The sequence below is a fragment of the Microtus pennsylvanicus genome, chromosome 10 (assembly GCF_037038515.1).
Source record: "Microtus pennsylvanicus isolate mMicPen1 chromosome 10, mMicPen1.hap1, whole genome shotgun sequence".
Classification (NCBI taxonomy): domain Eukaryota; kingdom Metazoa; phylum Chordata; class Mammalia; order Rodentia; family Cricetidae; genus Microtus; species Microtus pennsylvanicus.
This window is the reverse complement of record NC_134588.1, coordinates 35,155,704-35,174,486: the sequence shown is the minus strand read 5'-3', so window position 1 is coordinate 35,174,486 and position 18,783 is coordinate 35,155,704. Positions and strand designations below refer to the sequence as shown.

At 34.1% G+C, this 18,783-nt stretch overlaps 1 protein-coding gene across 3 annotated transcripts in view; it reads left to right on the top strand.

Moving 5' to 3' along the window:
• LOC142858637 (complement factor H-like) overlaps positions 1–18,783 on the top strand; it is a 63,369-nt gene that overhangs the window by 14,873 nt on the left and 29,713 nt on the right. Inside the window, exons 2-7 of one of the 3 annotated variants that reach the window (XM_075988155.1) lie at positions 6,011–6,205; positions 6,593–6,769; positions 11,227–11,346; positions 11,439–11,621; positions 11,823–11,911; positions 12,811–12,985. In XM_075988155.1, coding sequence (XP_075844270.1) covers positions 6,011–6,205; positions 6,593–6,769; positions 11,227–11,346; positions 11,439–11,621; positions 11,823–11,911; positions 12,811–12,985 — 939 coding nt within the window. Of the gene's footprint in view, positions 1–6,010; positions 6,206–6,592; positions 6,770–11,226; positions 11,347–11,438; positions 11,622–11,822; positions 11,912–12,808; positions 12,986–18,783 lie in introns of all 3 variants that reach the window. The other 2 variants (XM_075988156.1, XM_075988157.1) reach the window with 2 other exon arrangements.

Below are 18,783 nucleotides of genomic sequence, written 5' to 3'. Positions count from 1 at the left end.
TTATATTGACTGATTTTCTTATGTTGATCTACCCCTGTATCACTTGTATGGAGTCTACTTGATTATGGAGGATGATTTTTTTTATGTATTATTGGATTCTGTTTTCAAGTATTTTATCTAATAGTTTTATATCTATGTTTATATAAGGGAACTTGGCCTGTAATTCTCTTTGCTGAGTCTTCATGTGGTTTGGGTATGAGTGTTACTTTGGCCTCATGAAATGTATTCGACAATGTTATTTTTATTTCTCTTTTATGAAATAATTTGAGGACTACTGGAACTCTTCATTGAAAGCCTGGTAGAATTATGATCTAAAACCATCCTCTTTTTTTAAGCTTAATATTTTTGGTGGTGTTTATTTGCTTAGGGGTTGTCAGTCTATTTAAACTGTTTATTTGATCTTGATTTATCTTTAGTAAGTGGTAGCTTTTGAAAAATTAACCATTTCTTTTAGATTTTTCCAATTTTTTTAGAATTTAGGCTTTTAAATATGTCTATGTGATTCTATGAATTTTCTTGGAGTCCTTTGTTGTGTTCCCCCTTTCCTTTCTGATTTCCATTAATTTGGACATTCTCTGTAGGCCTTTTAGTTAGTTTGGATAAAGGTTCCTCTATCTTATTAATTTTCTTGAAGAACCAACTGGTGTTTTATTTTATTTTTGTACTGTCCTTTTGTTTCCATTTTATTGAATTCAGCCCTCATTTTGATTATTTCTTGCTGTTTTATCCTCTTGAGTGTGCTTATTTCTTTTAATTTTATAGTTTTCAGATGTGCTGTTGAGTTGCTAGTATAAAATTTATCTATTTTTTGTAGAGGCATTTACTGTTATGAACTCTTCATTTGCAATGCTTTCATGTATTCCATAATTTTGGATATGTCGTGTATTCATTTTCATGAAATTCTAATAAGTAATTAATTTCTCTTTTTATTTCTTTCTTGACCCAGTAACCATTCAATGCAGTGTTGTTCAGTTCCCATGAACCTCTAAGTTTTATGTTGTTTCTGTTCTTGCTATATTCACCATTAGTCCACGATAGAATATATACAATTATTTCACTTTGCTTCTATCTATTGAAACTTGCTTTGTTTCTGAGTAGGTAGTCAATTTTTGAGAAAGTTGCATGAGGAACTAGGAAGGAGGCATCTTCTTTTGTGTGGGGGTGGAATGTTCTTGAATTATTTTAAATAGATTTGATTTATAATGCCTGCTATGTCCAGTATTATCTCTTCAGGTTTTGTCTGGTTGACCTGTCCATTGGTGAGAGTGGAATATGTACGTCCTCTATTCTTAGTGTGTAAAGGTCATTAATGTGATTTCAGCTGCAGTAGTACTCCTTTTACAAAAGTGAGTGTCTTTTGTTTGCGGAATAGATATCAAAAATTGAAATATCATCTAGGGAGATTATTTTTTCTATGTAGTGTGCTCCATTTTTTTGTATTAATGTTGGTTTGAAGTCTATGTTGTTAGATATTAAAATGACCACAGCAGCTTGCTTCTTGGGACCATTTGGTTGAAATATCTTTTTCCAACCCTTGACCTTTGATGTTGAGTTGTGCTTTTTGTATGCAGCAAAAGAATGGATCCTGATTTTGAGTCCATTATCATCATCTGTGTCGTTTTACTGAGAAATTGAGTCCATTGATGCTGAGAGATATCAGTACCTTTCCTTGGTTGTTTCTGTTCAAATTCCTAAAATTTCATTTTTCATAATTCCATCCATTTGTGTTTTCTTTTTATGCTATTTTCATTTTCATCCCTCGAGCAGTTTTGTTTCCTTCCACTGTTTGTTTGTGTGTTCTTGAATTCCTTAAGTTATTTATTCATTCCCTCCAATCGTTTGTGTTTTATTGGATTTCTTTAAAGGATTTACCAATTTCTTCCTTAAAGACCTATGTTATTTTCATACAGGAGGTTATAAGATATGTTTCTTGAGCTTCAGCTATATTGAAATAATCAGGGTCTCTAATGGTAAGATAGCCACATTCTAGCAGAGTCATGACTATTAATTATATTTTATGTTTGCATCTATGCCTCTCGTTTTGGGGTGATTATAAGTCTAGGTTCTGATTTCTATATTTATATTTGTTGAATGGGTGTTTTGCTTCTTGCTTTGTGTTTCCTCGGAGGAATTTTTGAGAGTGTGATAGCTGTGTTTTGCTTATTATCCTGTCCTATTCATCTGGTATGTTCACAGGAACCTTGGCTTAGCAGGGGGATTCCTTCTGAAATTGAAGACTAGAAAAAGAAAGAAAAGTGTGGAGAGGGGAAAGAGAAGGGGAAGATCTGTGGGAAACAGAAGAGATAGAAGTTGAGATAGGACACAAAAGGCTGCCACAGGTGTTCTGTTGCAGAGCTGGGAATGAGGCTAGGAAATTTTTATCAGGTGGAACAGAGAAATAAGATCTGTAGGCAGCCTACCTCGTTTTTCCTTTAAGTAACATTTAAGTTTTAAGTAACATTAAAATTTAAGATTTTAAATAGTATTCAAAACACATTTTTAGAAAACTTAAATTCATAATTTACTGCTACTCGAATTTCTGTATATGTACTTATGTACATTTTTAAATTAAGAAACATTTACATAAATTTTCAGTAAATTATTGGGAAAGAATGACATACAATATTTAATTTTAGTTATTTATTTGCATTGTAGTATCAATCAGAAATATTTTCAGAATTTGCTTTATAACAAACTTTTGTTGTCTCCCCATTTCTATGGGCCATATTTGAAGATGATTGGGTACTTTATTTGCATCAGTGTGGTGCTGTCAGAGACTGCCATGGCTGTCAGTCACCAGGAGCCTTGGCTGGGCATTAGGCTGTATGTTCAACATGTCACCCTCACATGGCTTTGACAGGAGGCTTCAGTTCCTTACATATTAACCTCCGCATAGATTGCTTGATATCACCTAACTTATTAGAGAGTCACTAAACCAAGAGATCCCGGAGGCCCAGAACCCATTTATGATATACTCACAATTGTTTTGGACATGGTAGTTCTTTATATTCTGAGACTAACTTATATACGAAGAGGGAAATTATACTACCTTCATTGGAGACATTTGTTTTGAAGGATTTCAATGGCTTCTTAAAACACGTGCATCAATGTCAATTGAGTCAAGACATTTTATTTTGGTGTACTTCTGCCATTTTTTTTTCAGGTTTTTGCCTATCTGAATGCATATTCCTTTCTTCCTGTCTAGAAGACATTGGTTAATGTATATAATACCTAAGCCTGGTATCCCTTCAGCCAAACAAACAAACCCTACAGTGAAAAAAGAGTGGTCAAGGATCTCTTCTTAGTCACTTTCTGTCTCTGTGTCAGTATTACTGAAGAAATAACTTAGAACAAGGCCTTATTTAAAGTTTTGGTGCCTTTGGTGACTTGGGTTCATTGTCAGCTAGTCCCACCCGTGACAGACATAGCATTATGTCAAGGAATGAGTGCTAAAGCAAAGCTGCTTCCCTCCTGCCCACCAGGAAACAAAGCTATAAAATAATGACCAAGGTCCCAGTACCCCTTCATTGCACAGCCCCAATGATCTGACTTATTTTAACCATGCTAGCAACTTCTGAACATTACACACCCTCCCCAAATCACCAGCAATGAAAAACCAAGTTTCCATTAAAGTGAGACTTTGGGAAACATGAGATCCAAACCATAATAAGAAAGAATGATGCTATTGACAGTAAGAAATATCATTGATATATGAGAATTGTAAGGGGAAATTAATGATCTTTTAATATTTTATTTTTAAATTAATTTCTTTTGAAAATTTCTAAAATATTCTGGATATCCTATCCCCTTATTTTTTTACATCCCAACCTTACCAACAATACCTCATATTTGCATGTCTTTTCTCTAGATTCCCAAGTTTGGGATCTGATAAATGGTACATACAGTTTAATGAAGGACATATGTGTAACAGTTGAATTGTACTGTATTTTGGAAGCTACTTTAGACACTAGTAGGAATACACAAAAAAAAAAATCAATGACATCCGTGTTTTTGTTTTCTGAATCAGTCAGATGGGATTGTTCAGAGGTAGGACCAGAGTTCCCAGAGCTTACTCTATTCATGCCTGGGTGTTCATGGGTCATTCTTGATAGACTCAGTACAGACATCTGTAGATGTTGATCTATTGATGTAGCTTGTGACTATAACACCTCTGAATAGTCCTGAAGATATTTCACAGCCATGATGACTAAATTCTAGCTCTTAGAATCTTTGTGCCCTTCCATCCACATGGTCCTTGAACCTTTGAGAGATGTGTGTCTTGTTTAATGATGAGCTCACTCTCACTACTCCCACTACCTTGGGCATTAACAAGGCTCTACATTCATCACAACTTACTGGAAAAGATAAGCTTCTCTGACTAATGTTGACAGTGTTGGTTATCCAAGATATGAACATATATATATAATGTATGTATATATATAATGTATGTATGTATGTATAAAATTGTTCAGTGTCATGTCAATTTATTACAATAACAGAATTAAGTTCCCCCAAGATCTCATGAAATCCCTGCCAAAGGCTTTTGAGCAGGTTTACAATTACAGTTGTGGAATCTAAGAAGTTCAGTGAACCTCAAACCCATGATCCACAATATAGATCTTCCCCAAAAATACCAGGATTGTCTGTGACCTAAACATATCTGAATTTGAGTTTTCTCAAAGGAGAATTTCTCATGTTTCACTGAGTAAAATAAAGATGACAAATCTTATTGTAGTTTTATTAAATACATTTTTTATTTAAAATGTGTAGTACTCTCTTCTCAGGCCTGCTCAATTACTCATCTCTTTCATAAAATTGTTTGTTGCTCCAGGGAAAATAGAAAAAATTCAAAACTGAAGAAATACAGCAGATGATAAGCTTGAACCTTCCTTAGGAGTCTACAAATTGATCTTGTGTGTCATGTTGAATCTGAAGTAGGATGAAATTGACAATAAAAATTAGGAGTTCCTGGGACAGATCATAAAATGAACAGTGTAGTACTTATTTAAAACAGGTGAAAAATTAGTATATATTAGTATATATTAATCAATGTTGTGAGAAGCCTGAATTTAAAACTATGATGGACCAAACATCACTGCTGAAGGGGCCACGACCTGCATCTGGAAAAGTGTAATATTCATACAGGGCAGCTTTAGTACTGACTACCTCTGCTGATCATTCACTTTGAGGAATATTAGATTTGTTTTGAGGAATTATTTATAAAAGGGACAAACACAGATTTATAACTGCCCACATGAGAATGAAGATTAGCTAAGAGGCACAGGAATGTGTCTAAAAGTTTAAAATATCCCTATTTAAAATCATGTCCCCTTTTAGAACCCTTTAAAAAGAAATCTCAATGAGCTAATTTAAGTTCTTGATGTCGGATGAAAAGCAAAATTCTAAAATTTTAAAGAATAACACTCAAGATAAAAAGAATTTAAACTTATAAACTATGTAAAAATATGAGTGTGTGTGAATGAACAAGGAAGCTATAAGAGATTTCTGTGTTTTGTCATGTATTGAATAAATTCTTTTAACATACCGCATGAGGATCCCTGAAGTAAAATCATACTTCATAGAAAAGTTAATACTTTTCTGATATTAAAAGTATACTTATTATTTATAAATGATAGTATGAAGGAAAAAATTTAATGAAACATTACTTATAAATTTATTAATACAAAGAGATATATAGTACTTCAATATGAAGTTATAAAAAGAGTTCACTTTGATTAAATCAAATTAGATTTCAGTTCTGATAAAAATTACAAAAAATCAGCTATCACATTGGATATTATTAAATACCCCTAACCCACTTCTCTGGTGACATGTCAGGCATAACCTGAAATCATGAGGAAAGACCTCCTCATATACCTCAAAAGTATGGATTTTATTTGTCTCCTTCTCTGAGCACTCTCTAGACTTGCAGTTATTGTAATTAATAGAAACTAATTTACTGGTCAACTGGTTTATCAGTGTTTTTCTGTCTTTTTGTTTTTATTGCTAGGTCAACATTGTGATTTTCCACAAATCAAAAATGGAGGTCTATATGATGAAAAGGAACACAAACCCTCCTTCCCAGTAGCTCCAGGAAAGTCATTTGAATATTACTGCAACAGAGGATTTTTGCCTACTTCAAGGACATACTGGGACAGTATTCACTGCACTGCACAAGGGTGGGAGCCAGCAGTCCCATGCCGCAGTAAGTCAATGTCTGTATCAAATCATGTTTAATTCTATCAAAGAATGGAAAGAGAAGAGCACATATGTAATTACAGTTAAGTCTCTCATAAGAAAAATAAGAAACAGAAAAATTTGTGAATAAAAATACCTAGTTTCTGTCTTGTGAGCAGCTTTTCATGAAATGAACGTGAAAAATGAGGACTATGAGATTATCTTCATTGCTTGCATGTTTTCTTCATAAAATCTAAAGATAAGTGCTACTTCTTGAAACTTTTGATATTGGTTTTATTGTTGATGTCACACATTCTTATTTAACTATTATAGATAAACCTTAGTCTTTTTTAAAAAAATAAATGAATGTTGTTTCTTTTTAATTTAATATTTATGGTTCATTTATGGTCCTTAGGGCTATGTGGCATCTATCATATAGAGAATGGGGAAATTCTACAACAGAAAGGAAAGTACATACAAGACGAGTCTGTAAGTGTCGAGTGTTGCCCTGGTTACAGTCTCCCAAATGATCAGGACACTATTACGTGTACAGAGAACGGCTGGTCTCCTGAACCCAAATGCATCCGTGTCAGTAAGTAACCGGCTCTGAGATCACAAGATGCTCTTGACTCCCCATCCCATGTATATTAACTGTGTCAAATATTTCTTTCCAAGTGTGTATGAGTTAATTCTTAGGATTCTTGGAAAGTATATAGCAAAGTAAACACAAATATCAGACATTAAAACAAAATACTTAGTAAACTTTTGTTTAATATATAGTACTCTAAACTTTGCAATCACAAGAACTATAAAAATATAGTTTAAAAATAACAAATATAATAACAGCTATACACATCATTCATATATTCAAATAGTGACATGTCATTTTAAAGTACTGATATTGTTGCTGAATTTTCCATGATGTGTAGCTGGGAAGGAAATTTTGAGGTATTGTGTATTATCTGGTTTTCATGTTTTCTCTAATCTCTATGCTAATATGTTTGTACTGACAGTTACTTCATGTTCTATGTTCTTGTAAATGACTGTGTAAAGTCATACTTTATTTTCAAAATAAATGTCTATAAAATGATAAACATAATAGTGCTAATTTGAATTCCTTTCATTATCATTTGCGTTTTAAAAATATAATTCTAAGTCAATTTTCAGTCAAGAATTTTAATTTTTAAGTTCATTATTTTTAAATAAATGCACTTGTAATTAGTTTGCTGCAGTATTAAGAATTCTAAAAGTTAGTTTGATTTGCATGTATTCTTTATTTAATATAGATTTTCAACTTCTTTTAAACAACCTTTGTTAGATTTGAATGACATCTTGAATTTTCAGAAAAATTTTGAAATAATTACATAAGCATATTGACTCTTCATATTTATTAATGCAATATATTTAAAAGTTTTTGAATGTTTGTCAACTGTGCTCTGTTGTACTATTTTGCTGATGAGATACTTTTGCTAGCATTATTTTTTGATACTGTTCATTATGTATTTAATCTCTAAGAAATTTTATCTTCACTGATTTAAAATTTTATATGAATAATGTTAATGACCTGCTTAAAAGTTCTACTGAGTTTTTTCCCGGGAGTCTTGTCTACTTCCCATTGAGAAGTCAAGGACAATGGCACTAGGTTTCGATCCTAATACATGAACTGGCTTTGTGGGAGCCTAGCCTGTTTGGATGCTCACCTTCCTGGACCTGGATAGAAGTGGGAGGATCTTGAACTTCCTGCAGGGCAGGGAATCTGGACTGCTCTTCATTCTTGAGAGGGAGGGGAAATGGAGTGGGGGGAGAGGGGGAGGGGAGTGGGGAAAGGGGGCAATGTGTGGGAGGAGGGGAAAGGAAATGGGAAACGGGGAGGAGGCAGAAATTTTTTTTCAACAACTAAAAAAAATAAACAAATAATAATAATAAAGAAAAAATTCTACTGAGTTATTTGATAGCTTTTCCACCATGCTGGTTTTGCTCATATTTTTAATTTTATGGATTTTTTCTAGTGTCTTTGTTAATAGTGCTGATCTATATGAAAACAATGATTCTTAATATTTCTGTGACTTTTCACTTTATAAAAGTCCTATCCAGGTAAATTGCTATAACATTGATATTATTCAAATATCAAAAAATTGTCAATATTTATTCTTTTTCTGTCATCTAAAATGTCATTGCCTAAGTCAAAAGCAGATGCTTTACTAGAAGTTTAGATTTTCCCTTTAGGCACATGATCAATATTTATGATAATTTTATATGAGTGTGAGAAAAAATCTTAAACTTATTATTTTGTATTTGAATGCCAAAATATTAATATTTTATTTGTTAAAAGGTCATTTTCTACTACAAAATTGATATTAATTATTCCTAAGTATGTACTTATCCTATGTGTGTGCAGTTACTGACTTCCTGTTCTCTTCCACTATTATGTATACTTTTACGTTCCCCAAAATCAAATGATCTTTAGTGACTACTGTAATATTAGACCTTCAATTCTTTTCTTTCTGAACAATGTAATTTGAATCACTCAAATGTATAACAGCAAAAGCATAGGTTGTCGAAACTTATTATTTGAGAAGTATGACATTTCTGTTAATTAACACACTTCTAATATTTATATTAGGTTTAAAATATCTGTATCATTTTACATTTTGAATATTTTGCTGCTGTGGTCTTTTGCCATGTGACTTCTACATTGTGTTTGGTCATGAATGTAAAACGCTTTTCTGGAGTACAATTAGAGACAATTGATACAGAATCACTTAATTTTCCTATTAATGATTATGTTATACCTGTGTAATTAGATCTTTGATTCCTTAAAGCACTATTCCGTTGTGTGCAGCAGAAGGTCCTGTGTTATTCTGTAAATGTTTAGCTAGTACATATTTTTCATATTGAAGCAACTATATCCATCTTAATATTTTTCTTGAGTGAGTTGTATAGTCTATAAACTCCATTAAGTTTTAACTTGTCAAATTAATTGACATGAACATCCATAATCTTCTCTGTCTGTTCTTTTAAAAATAGGTTTAAAAAAAAGATATATTTCCAATCATTCCTGATATTGGTGCTGTCTCTACTTTTCTCTGATAAATCTGTTTAAATGTTATTAATTTAAGAATTTTTGTAGTATCAATGTTTAAAGTTTATTTTACATATGAATGTGTTTGAGTATTACAAACATTATTCCTTTTACTTTTCTGCTTCATTGTTTCAGTTCAGGATGTGACAGCTCCCTACACACAAAAACACATTTCTACTCACTTTAACTTTAATTTCTTCTTTTTCTAATGTGTTAAGAGAATCTGGGGTAATGGATAGGGGCGACTTTCCTTTTCTATGTGTATGCTCTGTGAAGCCAGCTTCCTCCATGGCCTTTATTGCTCTCCCACAATTTGCTTATGTGGTTTATTCATTGACACATGTGTTAAAAATTGTCAAAGGTTTTCTGGAAATTTTTGTTGGGAAAATAAAATGTTGCCACAGTGTATTTTCCCTCACATCCACCACAATCTTTGGAATAAAGAAGCAGTATCTGGTTTAAAACACTTGCTGCGAAGGAAATCTGCATAAGTGGAAGCTGAATTTGATTGATCACTTTGTTCCCTTTGAAATTTATTTAGACTGGTTTAGGAGCTTTTTCTTTCCAGCTAGTGTGTTCAGAGTATTGATAAACTTCTTCCGGAATTTTACTAAGGTATTTAGATAATCAAATGGAGCTGTTCCACTTTTCCTATTTGAATATCTCACATGGCTGGCATTCTGGGAACCTCTGACCTTAAAATCTGTGGGCGTTTTTCTTCTGTTCTTTTGTCACAGAGTCTTGTACTGTGTTGTAGTATGCTGGCATCTGGCCAAAGAAGCTAGAGGATGGTGATGATGATCTGCTGTTTACTCTTTTCTGCTTTTTTACATCACAGGTCCAGAGCCTTCAATTGCTTTGAAAAGACTGATTTTTGGTTCTGAAATTCAGTAAAATACCCATTTTTCTTTAGTTTTTTATTGCTTTTTTTTGAAGGTCAGAATCTTTCTCACTGCTATTTTTTGAAAATTCCTCCACACATACAGCCCTTGATAATGATAATAGAGCTCATTAATCTATTGCTACTCTGGAATTCTAATCTTGTGTTCTTTTTCTCCTACTAGCAGGCATTGGTAATTTTCAATATATTTCTCTGTTCCCTTCTTGTTTGTAGCTGGCACTCTGTTCTTCTTTTCTTTACAATTTTATTACATTCCTCTAAAAAAATCACAACTTCATTACCTTTTCCTCATTTGTCTTCTACATGAACTCTGTTCACTTTTTTCAGTTTCTTCAATTTGTGCTTTGTTAGTATTTATTTACTTTTCCAAGTTAACGATGTGAAAACATTTATTCCTTACTGGATTTTATTTTTTAATATTTTCTAATTGTTTGATGAAGTTTCTGCTTCTTCGCTATTTATTGATACCTCCCAATATATTAGCTAATGTTTTAATTGTCATTTACAAAAAATATTTAAAATTTTCTTCTTTGATTTCATACTTATCTGTATAGAAACAAATATGTGTACTAGGAAGATATCTAGTAACTGGAAATATACTTTTATAGTATCTTTTTAAATTAATTTTTTCATTGAATATATTTTTACCTGGTACATTTCACAATGAAATATTCAGCTGAAAAGAAATGTGGAATTAAAATATTTACTTTTACACCTGCAAGTTCAGTTATTTAAGACTTGAGGAGACAAATCTCTTGTAAGAAGAGTAAATAATTTTGTTTCTCATGATATTCTTCAAATATTGAATCCATTGTATTTTAGACATGAAGTTACAAAAGTATTTCAAATATTTGACATTGAAATCTGTAGCAACTGTGTAGATCAATTTTCCAGTGTTATCACTCAACCTTAGGAACCCTAGTTGGGATAAGTTTAAGTCCCTAAGAGAGCCAATTATTCTCAAGTTTAAAGAAAGTACAAGAAAAAAATATTGTACAGAGCTCTGACTTTCTGTAGGACTGTGGATTCCCTTGGACAAAAACTTTTAACACATTTTTGTTTTAAGGTGGAATTATGAGTGATTTAAATACCTATTTTAGAGAAGCTTCAAACAAGATATTTCATATCTTTCAATCTTCTGGCTTCAGCAATGTGAATGGTTTTGATTTCAAGTCTTCATGTATAAGTGAGTAATGACTATTTTAATATATTTTTGTATTGTGAACCCTTATGTTACTGAGGACACACTTGACTTTTTCTTACTTCTTTTCTTTTTAGATAAATGTTTAAAGTCAAATATAGAAATTCAGAATGGATTTCTTTCTGAGTCTGATCTTACATATGACATAAATAGAAAAACACAGTTTAGGTGCAAACAGGGGTATGTAACAGCAAATGGAGAAACATCAGGAACAGTTACGTGCCTTCAAAATGGATGGTCAGCTCAACCCGCATGCTTTAGTGAGTACCTCATTATATTGCTGCCATTATACTAGAGATATATGAGTTTAACTTTATTATTTATTGAGATAACTGATGTTATTTTATTTGAAAGTTGAATTTTAAACTTCAAGAAAATTATTTTACTATTTTCTTTTCTTTTTGGACTCATTCTTGCATTTTCAGCTCATTATCCTTTCCATTGCTTTACATACCCTCTAGTTTTAAATATAGTAAAGGATGCTTTGACCAGCTGCCTTATTAAAGATGTTCTGCCTTCCTTATCAAAGCCATTGCTCCTAGATATAAAGGTAAAGTTTTAGGTGAAGATATATATCTGTGTTTTAAATTTCAGAATATGTGATAACCGTATAATATGTATTTGACTCTATCAATTAAAGTTCATTTCAGAAAGTCTCCATCTTAGAAATACTTTCCAAATTTCTCAATATTGGAAAGAAAGAAATGTTTCCATGTAGAAGCAATTTTGGCATTTTAAGACTTACAGTTAATGAAGGTTTTTTTTTTTACTAATAATTAGTTCAGTTTGTTTTACTTATCAGAAAGCTAGCCAGTGCTCTTTTTTTCAAGAACTATTCATAACTTAAATGATAAAGTGATTCAAGATACTTACTGCTTTCTTAATTTCTAGTTTTCACTTATTGTACTTTTACAGGATCTATTTAAAGAAAAACTATTGAATTTTGCCCATGTACTCATGTGTATTAAATTATAATTAACAAGTCTTTTTGGATTTTCTTATTATAAAAGAAAAAAACTTTGAAACAATACAGAAAAGGCACCTTTTTAAAATTTAACTAATCTACTTTTCTAAACTAGGTTGCATATAAACTACTAAATATTGGACTTTATTTGCAAAATGCTATTACACTTCCCTAAAACTAAATACATCTGCTCTTATCTATTTATTTCCAGTATGTGATAAATACAATAAAAATTAGCTGAAAAATTATTTTTAAAGTAAAGTTTTATGAAACTTAACTGAGGAAGTAAATGCTAATAGTGGTGTACTTTTTATTTAGTAACTCTTTCAAGAAAATGATTTCTTGTTGGTCTTCTAAGGGTATTTTTATACAGTATTTAATTGCTATCATAGATTAACCTGGGACCACTATAGCTCTCATGAGAATTGCTCAGTTTGTCCATTAACACTGAAAAATGAAATCTCCCATTTTATTTTGCATTAGAGTCTTGTGATAGGCCTGTATTTGAGAATGCTGGGACTAAAAACAATAGCATATGGTTTAAACTCAATGACAAATTAGACTATGAATGCCATGCTGGATATGAGAACAGACATAAAGATACCAAAGGATCCATAATATGTAATTATTACGGATGGTCTGATAGGCCCTCATGTTTTGGTGAGTACTATTGTCTCTAAATTTTTTTAAAAAACAAAATTATTTATGTGTTATATAAAAAATTAACTTCCTAGAATATTCCGTCCAATTAATGTAAACTCAGAGAAAGGACGTTTTTGAGTTTTTTTTCTTTTTTTTCAAGACAGGGTTTCTCTGTAGCTTTGAGCCTGTCCTGGAACTAGCTCTTTAGACCAGGCTGGCCTCAAACTCACAAAGATCTGCCTGCCTCTGCCTCCTGAGTACTGGGATTAAAGGTGTGTGCCACCACGGCCTGACAGATGATCATATTTGTATTTATTATTTCATTGCATTCAATTATGTTTCCTGTATGTGCACAGTGAGTGCATGTGCATGTCTGTGGACGTGTGCATATCACGTTACACATAAAGATATCAGAGAACTTATTTTCATCTTTCTTTTCATCATGTGAATTTCAGGCATTGAACTCCTGTCACCAAGCTGGGAGGCAGGCCCTCTCACTGACTGAGCCATCTCAGCAGCCTTTTAATCTGTTTTTAAAATAATGTATTCATCAGGTATAGATATCTCATTCTTGTGATTCTTATGACTCTGCAAGAGGTTTTAAGTTGGAGGACATGTTGGACATATTGAGTTGTGTTAAACACACAATAAACAAAATTAATTATATTAAATTAATAATTCCTTTATATGGCATGTGTATACCAAGTATCTCTGATTAAAGTATAATTGTTTCATTATCATAAAGGCATGCTCTTAGTTATTTAAACTAGTTCTCCACTATCAAAATTATAATTTGAAGTATGACATATCATGCAAATTTGAAAAGTAGAAAGGGAAGAGATGGACAATTTGGAAGAGAAAAAAATTGAAAGTGAAAGGAAAAGTATTGATTCAGGACAAAGGACCACCTCTGGAGAGAGAGGAGACAGACAAGGCACATAGGAACCCCATGTTAGGATTGTTTGGTCTGAGGAAGCACTGAAGGAGACCCCAGACTTGAGTAGTACGCAAGAGCAAAAGCATTTATTAATATTTCAGCATGCATGTGGAGTCATTCACCTATACAAAATGGTGGCAATCCTGAGAGGAACATGCTGGGTCATTTTAAGAATAGATAGAGGAACTTCAGAGATGGTTTAATCATCTCAGACATAATTGATTAATCAAGCAGCTGTTACATTAGTGTATTTTCAATTGGCTGAGGTTTTATCTTTGGACATACTTAGGAAATTTTAGGGTCTGAAAGAAGCCCCCAAAGAAGACCAACAGCCACAAATGCAATAACAAGAGTGTTATGCCCAATTTGAGACCCCAAGGAGACACCACCGGAATCCAGTTAAATCCAGAATGCAAAGCAAGGTTTATTCTTTCCAGCTAGCTGGGAGCTGTCCAGTAGTGCAGTAGGGAGAGCTCCCATTTCTCATTTCGGGTTGACACATATTGTGTCAAGGCGATTGGTCTTGCTAAACCAAGGATGTGGGCTACTTCTGCATACCCCCTTCCTCCTTTAAAGGCTTCTTCTGCTTCTGTGCATGCCACCCACCCTCCACCCCCAGCAGTTACTCCTGCTTCTGTCTAGACCACAAAGCTGGATGTTGACAGATGGCTAGCTGCTAGGAACATTTTTGCAGAGGTACCTGTTTTCAACTATCTCTTGATGTTTCAAAATTTCTTGAACCCAATGTCTTTACCAACTACTGATTGAGCAAAGTCTCTTAAAATTTTCCATGTCCTTACATTTCTCCCTTCTCTTGTAACTTGGGGGACCAATTTTGGTTTCCCTTAGGGCCAAGCAGGGGCAACATACCATTCTTCCCTGATATTGAAAGGGTCGAGAGGGGTATTTACGATGCATGGTCCAAAAGTTAACAGTAGCATGAGTATTATTATGAGCTCCATTAGCCCAGCTATCAACATTGTTAGCCAGGGGGACTATGAAAACCAGGACTCAAACCATCCTTGGGAAGGGTCTAATTTTTTCTCTGCTTAGCCAATCTTTTCCTAACTTTGGCCAAATTATCTCTTATAATTTCTGAATAGTAAATGTAAAAACAGAATTTCTCTCCAAAAACTGCAGAGTCTTTCTATGTAAGGAAGTTCCCTTTTGACTTAGTGTCTCAAACAGGGATTATAGGACAATGTATTCTTTTAACTGTTTCCAGCTGACTTGGGGCATCATTGTCAAGAGTTAACAGAGGGGAAATGCTAGTCAAAAACAAAGAGAAAATTTAGGCAATGGGGAATTTATTAGGAACATCTGGTTTGTGAACTGTTGAAGAGCCAGGGAGCATTCACACAGGCCAAACTAGTCCGTATCAGTTTTCAGCAAGTCCAGGATCCACAGTCATTTGGAGCAGACTGTAGTCAGTAATTAATGCTTGGTTGTATCTATCAACCAAGGGGAAACTTGTAGAGACAAATTCAAACTAGGAACAGAAGTTTAATACATTTGAAACTTTTAGGCCCATATTAAAATTTATATTATAGAAAAAACCAAATAACAGATATAAAACAGCAAAAATAAACTCATACCTTTGAGATCTAACAAAAACATAGATTTGGGTTATAAGTGCGTAGACAACTAAAAGAAATTTAAAATTTTGAACTTGTGATCCAAACAGTAAGAAGTCATATTTTAATTAATTTATATCTTAAAATTTGATGCTGCCAAATTAACAAAGCCATAGCTAGCCCAGCCATAAATACTGTCAGAGATCTCAGAAGGATAAATAAATTATATTTAAATACAGACCAAACAGCTTTCAAAACTATTGAAAAAAAAACAGAGATCAGACCATGTACAGTCGTACCCAGGTCTCCACAGCATTGAAGGCTGTTGAAGTACCAGAACAACAGCTTTACCAGGCCCAAAAGATGAGAGGTTCCTGTTGAAGAGGGACATGGAAAAGACTGACCTTATTTTGTCTAGGTAAAAGTGGTGCGATCAATTCTCCAGTGTCCATAGTCTGGGCTGGATCCTGGCAGCAGGTGGTGCATTGGGGCATCTTGTCCAGTGGTCAGTGTCATCATTATCCAGGTAGAGCCATTGTGGTGCCTCATAATCTTCTCTGGAGACTTTGGGTCACTGCTAGGATCTGGGAGTCTCTGTCTGAAATAAGCTTTTAAATCACTATTTTAAATGTCTTATTTCATAGATCTCTGAAGTATTTAGGGCTTCCCAGGTATATCTGATCAGACAAACTTTACTATTAATTACTTGTTTTAAGTTTGACTTTAAAAACATATACAGGGGACTAACTAAGGCATATCTCTGTAATTATATCAGTACTTTAAGGTTAACTGATTCATAACTTGTATTTCTAACAGTCTTTGCATCTTTAATAAGGCCAGGACTTTATATCATATGTTATCAGATTTAACCTTTAAATTAATGATTTTACATTGAAGGTAACACAGAAACCAAATTAGCCTTTCTGGGTGTAAAAAAAAAACAGAATAAATTTGTATTATATTGCCATATATTAATGGAAGAGCCATTAGTTCCTTTTAGTATATAACATTCAGTTTATCCAAATAGCTTAAACTTAACAAAGTTAGCAAAGACAATGAGGCTAAAATCTAAACATTAACAATATAAAAACATTTGCAAGCACATATGTCTCATAATCTATTTTATTTTATTGTAGCTGACACTTCTGGTGACTATATCCTGGCATTGGTGTTTCTAAAACTGTTAAGGTCCATCCTTGCAACTGTTCTTTCTTTGGGACTCTAGTCTCAGTTGTTCTCAGGGATCCCTTTTAGTCCTTTATCTGAGGACTCTTGAATTACAAGGTTTAACTGACAGAGCAAAGTACAAAGCATTGAGGTGCAGCTTTTCAAAAAAGAACAGCATAAAACAGTTTTAACATTATCTATATCAAAAAGACAACCAAATTCCTGCTAACCTGAACCTAGTGACCAGAGAGCTCAGAGAACAAGTACAATACTTTCAATTACCATAGGCAAACTTTTCAACAAAACAAGTCTACATAATTTTCTCAAGATATTGACATGACCCTTTATTTTATTTTTTTTTATTATTATTAAAAATTTCTACCTCCTCCCCTCCTTCCATTCCCTCCCTCTCCCCTTAATATCTCTCCCCCTCCCTCTCTCTCTAGTCCAGAGAGCAGTCAGGGTTTCCTGCCCTGTGGGAAGTCCAAGGCCCTCCCCTCTCCATCCAGGTCTAGTAAGGTGAGCATCCAAACAGACTAGGCTCCCACAAAGCCAGTACATGCAGTAGGATCAAAACCCAGTGCCATTGTACTTGGCTTCTCAGTCAGCCCTCATTGTCAGCCACCTTCAGAGAGTCCAGTTTGATCACATGCTCCATCAGTCCCAGTCCAGCTGGCCTTGGTGAGCTCCCATTAGATCAGCCCCATCGTCTCAGTGGGTGGACGCACCCCTCGCAGTCCTGACTTCCTTGCTCATATTCTCCCTCCTTCTGTTCCTCATTTGGACCTCGGTAGCTCGGTCCAGTGCTCCAAAGTGGGTCCTTGTCTCTATCTCCATCCGTCGCCAGATGAAGGTTCTATGGTGATATGCAAGATATTCATCAGTGTGGCTATAGGATAGGGCCATTTCAGGTGCCCTCTCCTCAGCTTCCCAAGGAACTAGCTGGGGACATCTCCATGGACACCTGGGAACACCTCTGGAGTCAAGTCTCTTGCCAACCCTAAAATGGCTCCCTTACTTAAGATATATACTTCCCTGCTCCCATATCCAACCTTCCTCCATCCCAACCATCTCATTCCCCCAAGCTCTCCCCATCCTCCCCTTCTCACTTTTCTCTCCCCATCTTCCCTTACCCCCACCCTACCCCTACCCCCACCCCCAAGCTCCCAGATTTTGCCTGGCAATCTTGACATGACCCTTTTACAAGACTTTTTAAAGCCATAAATAACCTAGTATGTTAAACATTTAGCTTATTTTGATGTCTTCCTTTTTAAATTTAGTATTTGTAGGTATGAGAAACTATGAGAAACCATAGCAAACAGTTCACATCCTCTGGCCTTTTATAACTTTTTTATACCTTCTGCAATTTTTTGCTTTTCAGACAACATAAAAACTTCCATCAAAAACTTTTTTGCCTTTCCTCTCATTTTTTAGACATTATACAAATTTCCATCAAAGTCTTTTTCTGTAATTTTGTCCAGCAGAACATGGCATAAATAAAATATTTAAAACAAAAGCAAAAATGTATACATCTTAATCAAAGATGATAAGTGTAACCCATTGGACATAAATGACTAAAGCCCATATATTTTTCTTTTCCTGTGGAAATAAAAGCATATTTTTCCCAAACATAATGCATCTTTAACATTTACTTTTAAATCAACGCTTTATAAAGTATACAGGTTAGTATAATTTAACATTTCTTATAAGCAGTATCAGGCTAGAAACGGATTAAGATGGGAAAGTGCTGGCCAGCTGAAGAGACCTTGAATGTTATCACAAGGAAGAAAAACTTAGCTTAGGAAAGAAAAAAAGGAAGGCCGCAGTGGTGGGCACAAGAGTGTCCTTGGCTATCTGCCGATGTTCCTAAAAAAAAATTTTCTTTAGTTTTCTCTGTCCATAATCTCAGATTCTCTGTTTTACATTTGCGCAGTTTTTCGATTGTAAGCAGTCAATTCCCTATGAACAGGCATGCAGGTCCCTCCCTCCTGCCCAAAGAGATCTGCCGAGCCCTCAAGATGCTGAGACAGGGCTTGCAGAGCAAGACATGGAGGAAAATGCTCAGGTCCCTGACTGTTCCCGGTAGGCTCCCGGTAAGGCCCAACTGTGCCCTGGGACTGTGGTGCTTCTTGGGCCCA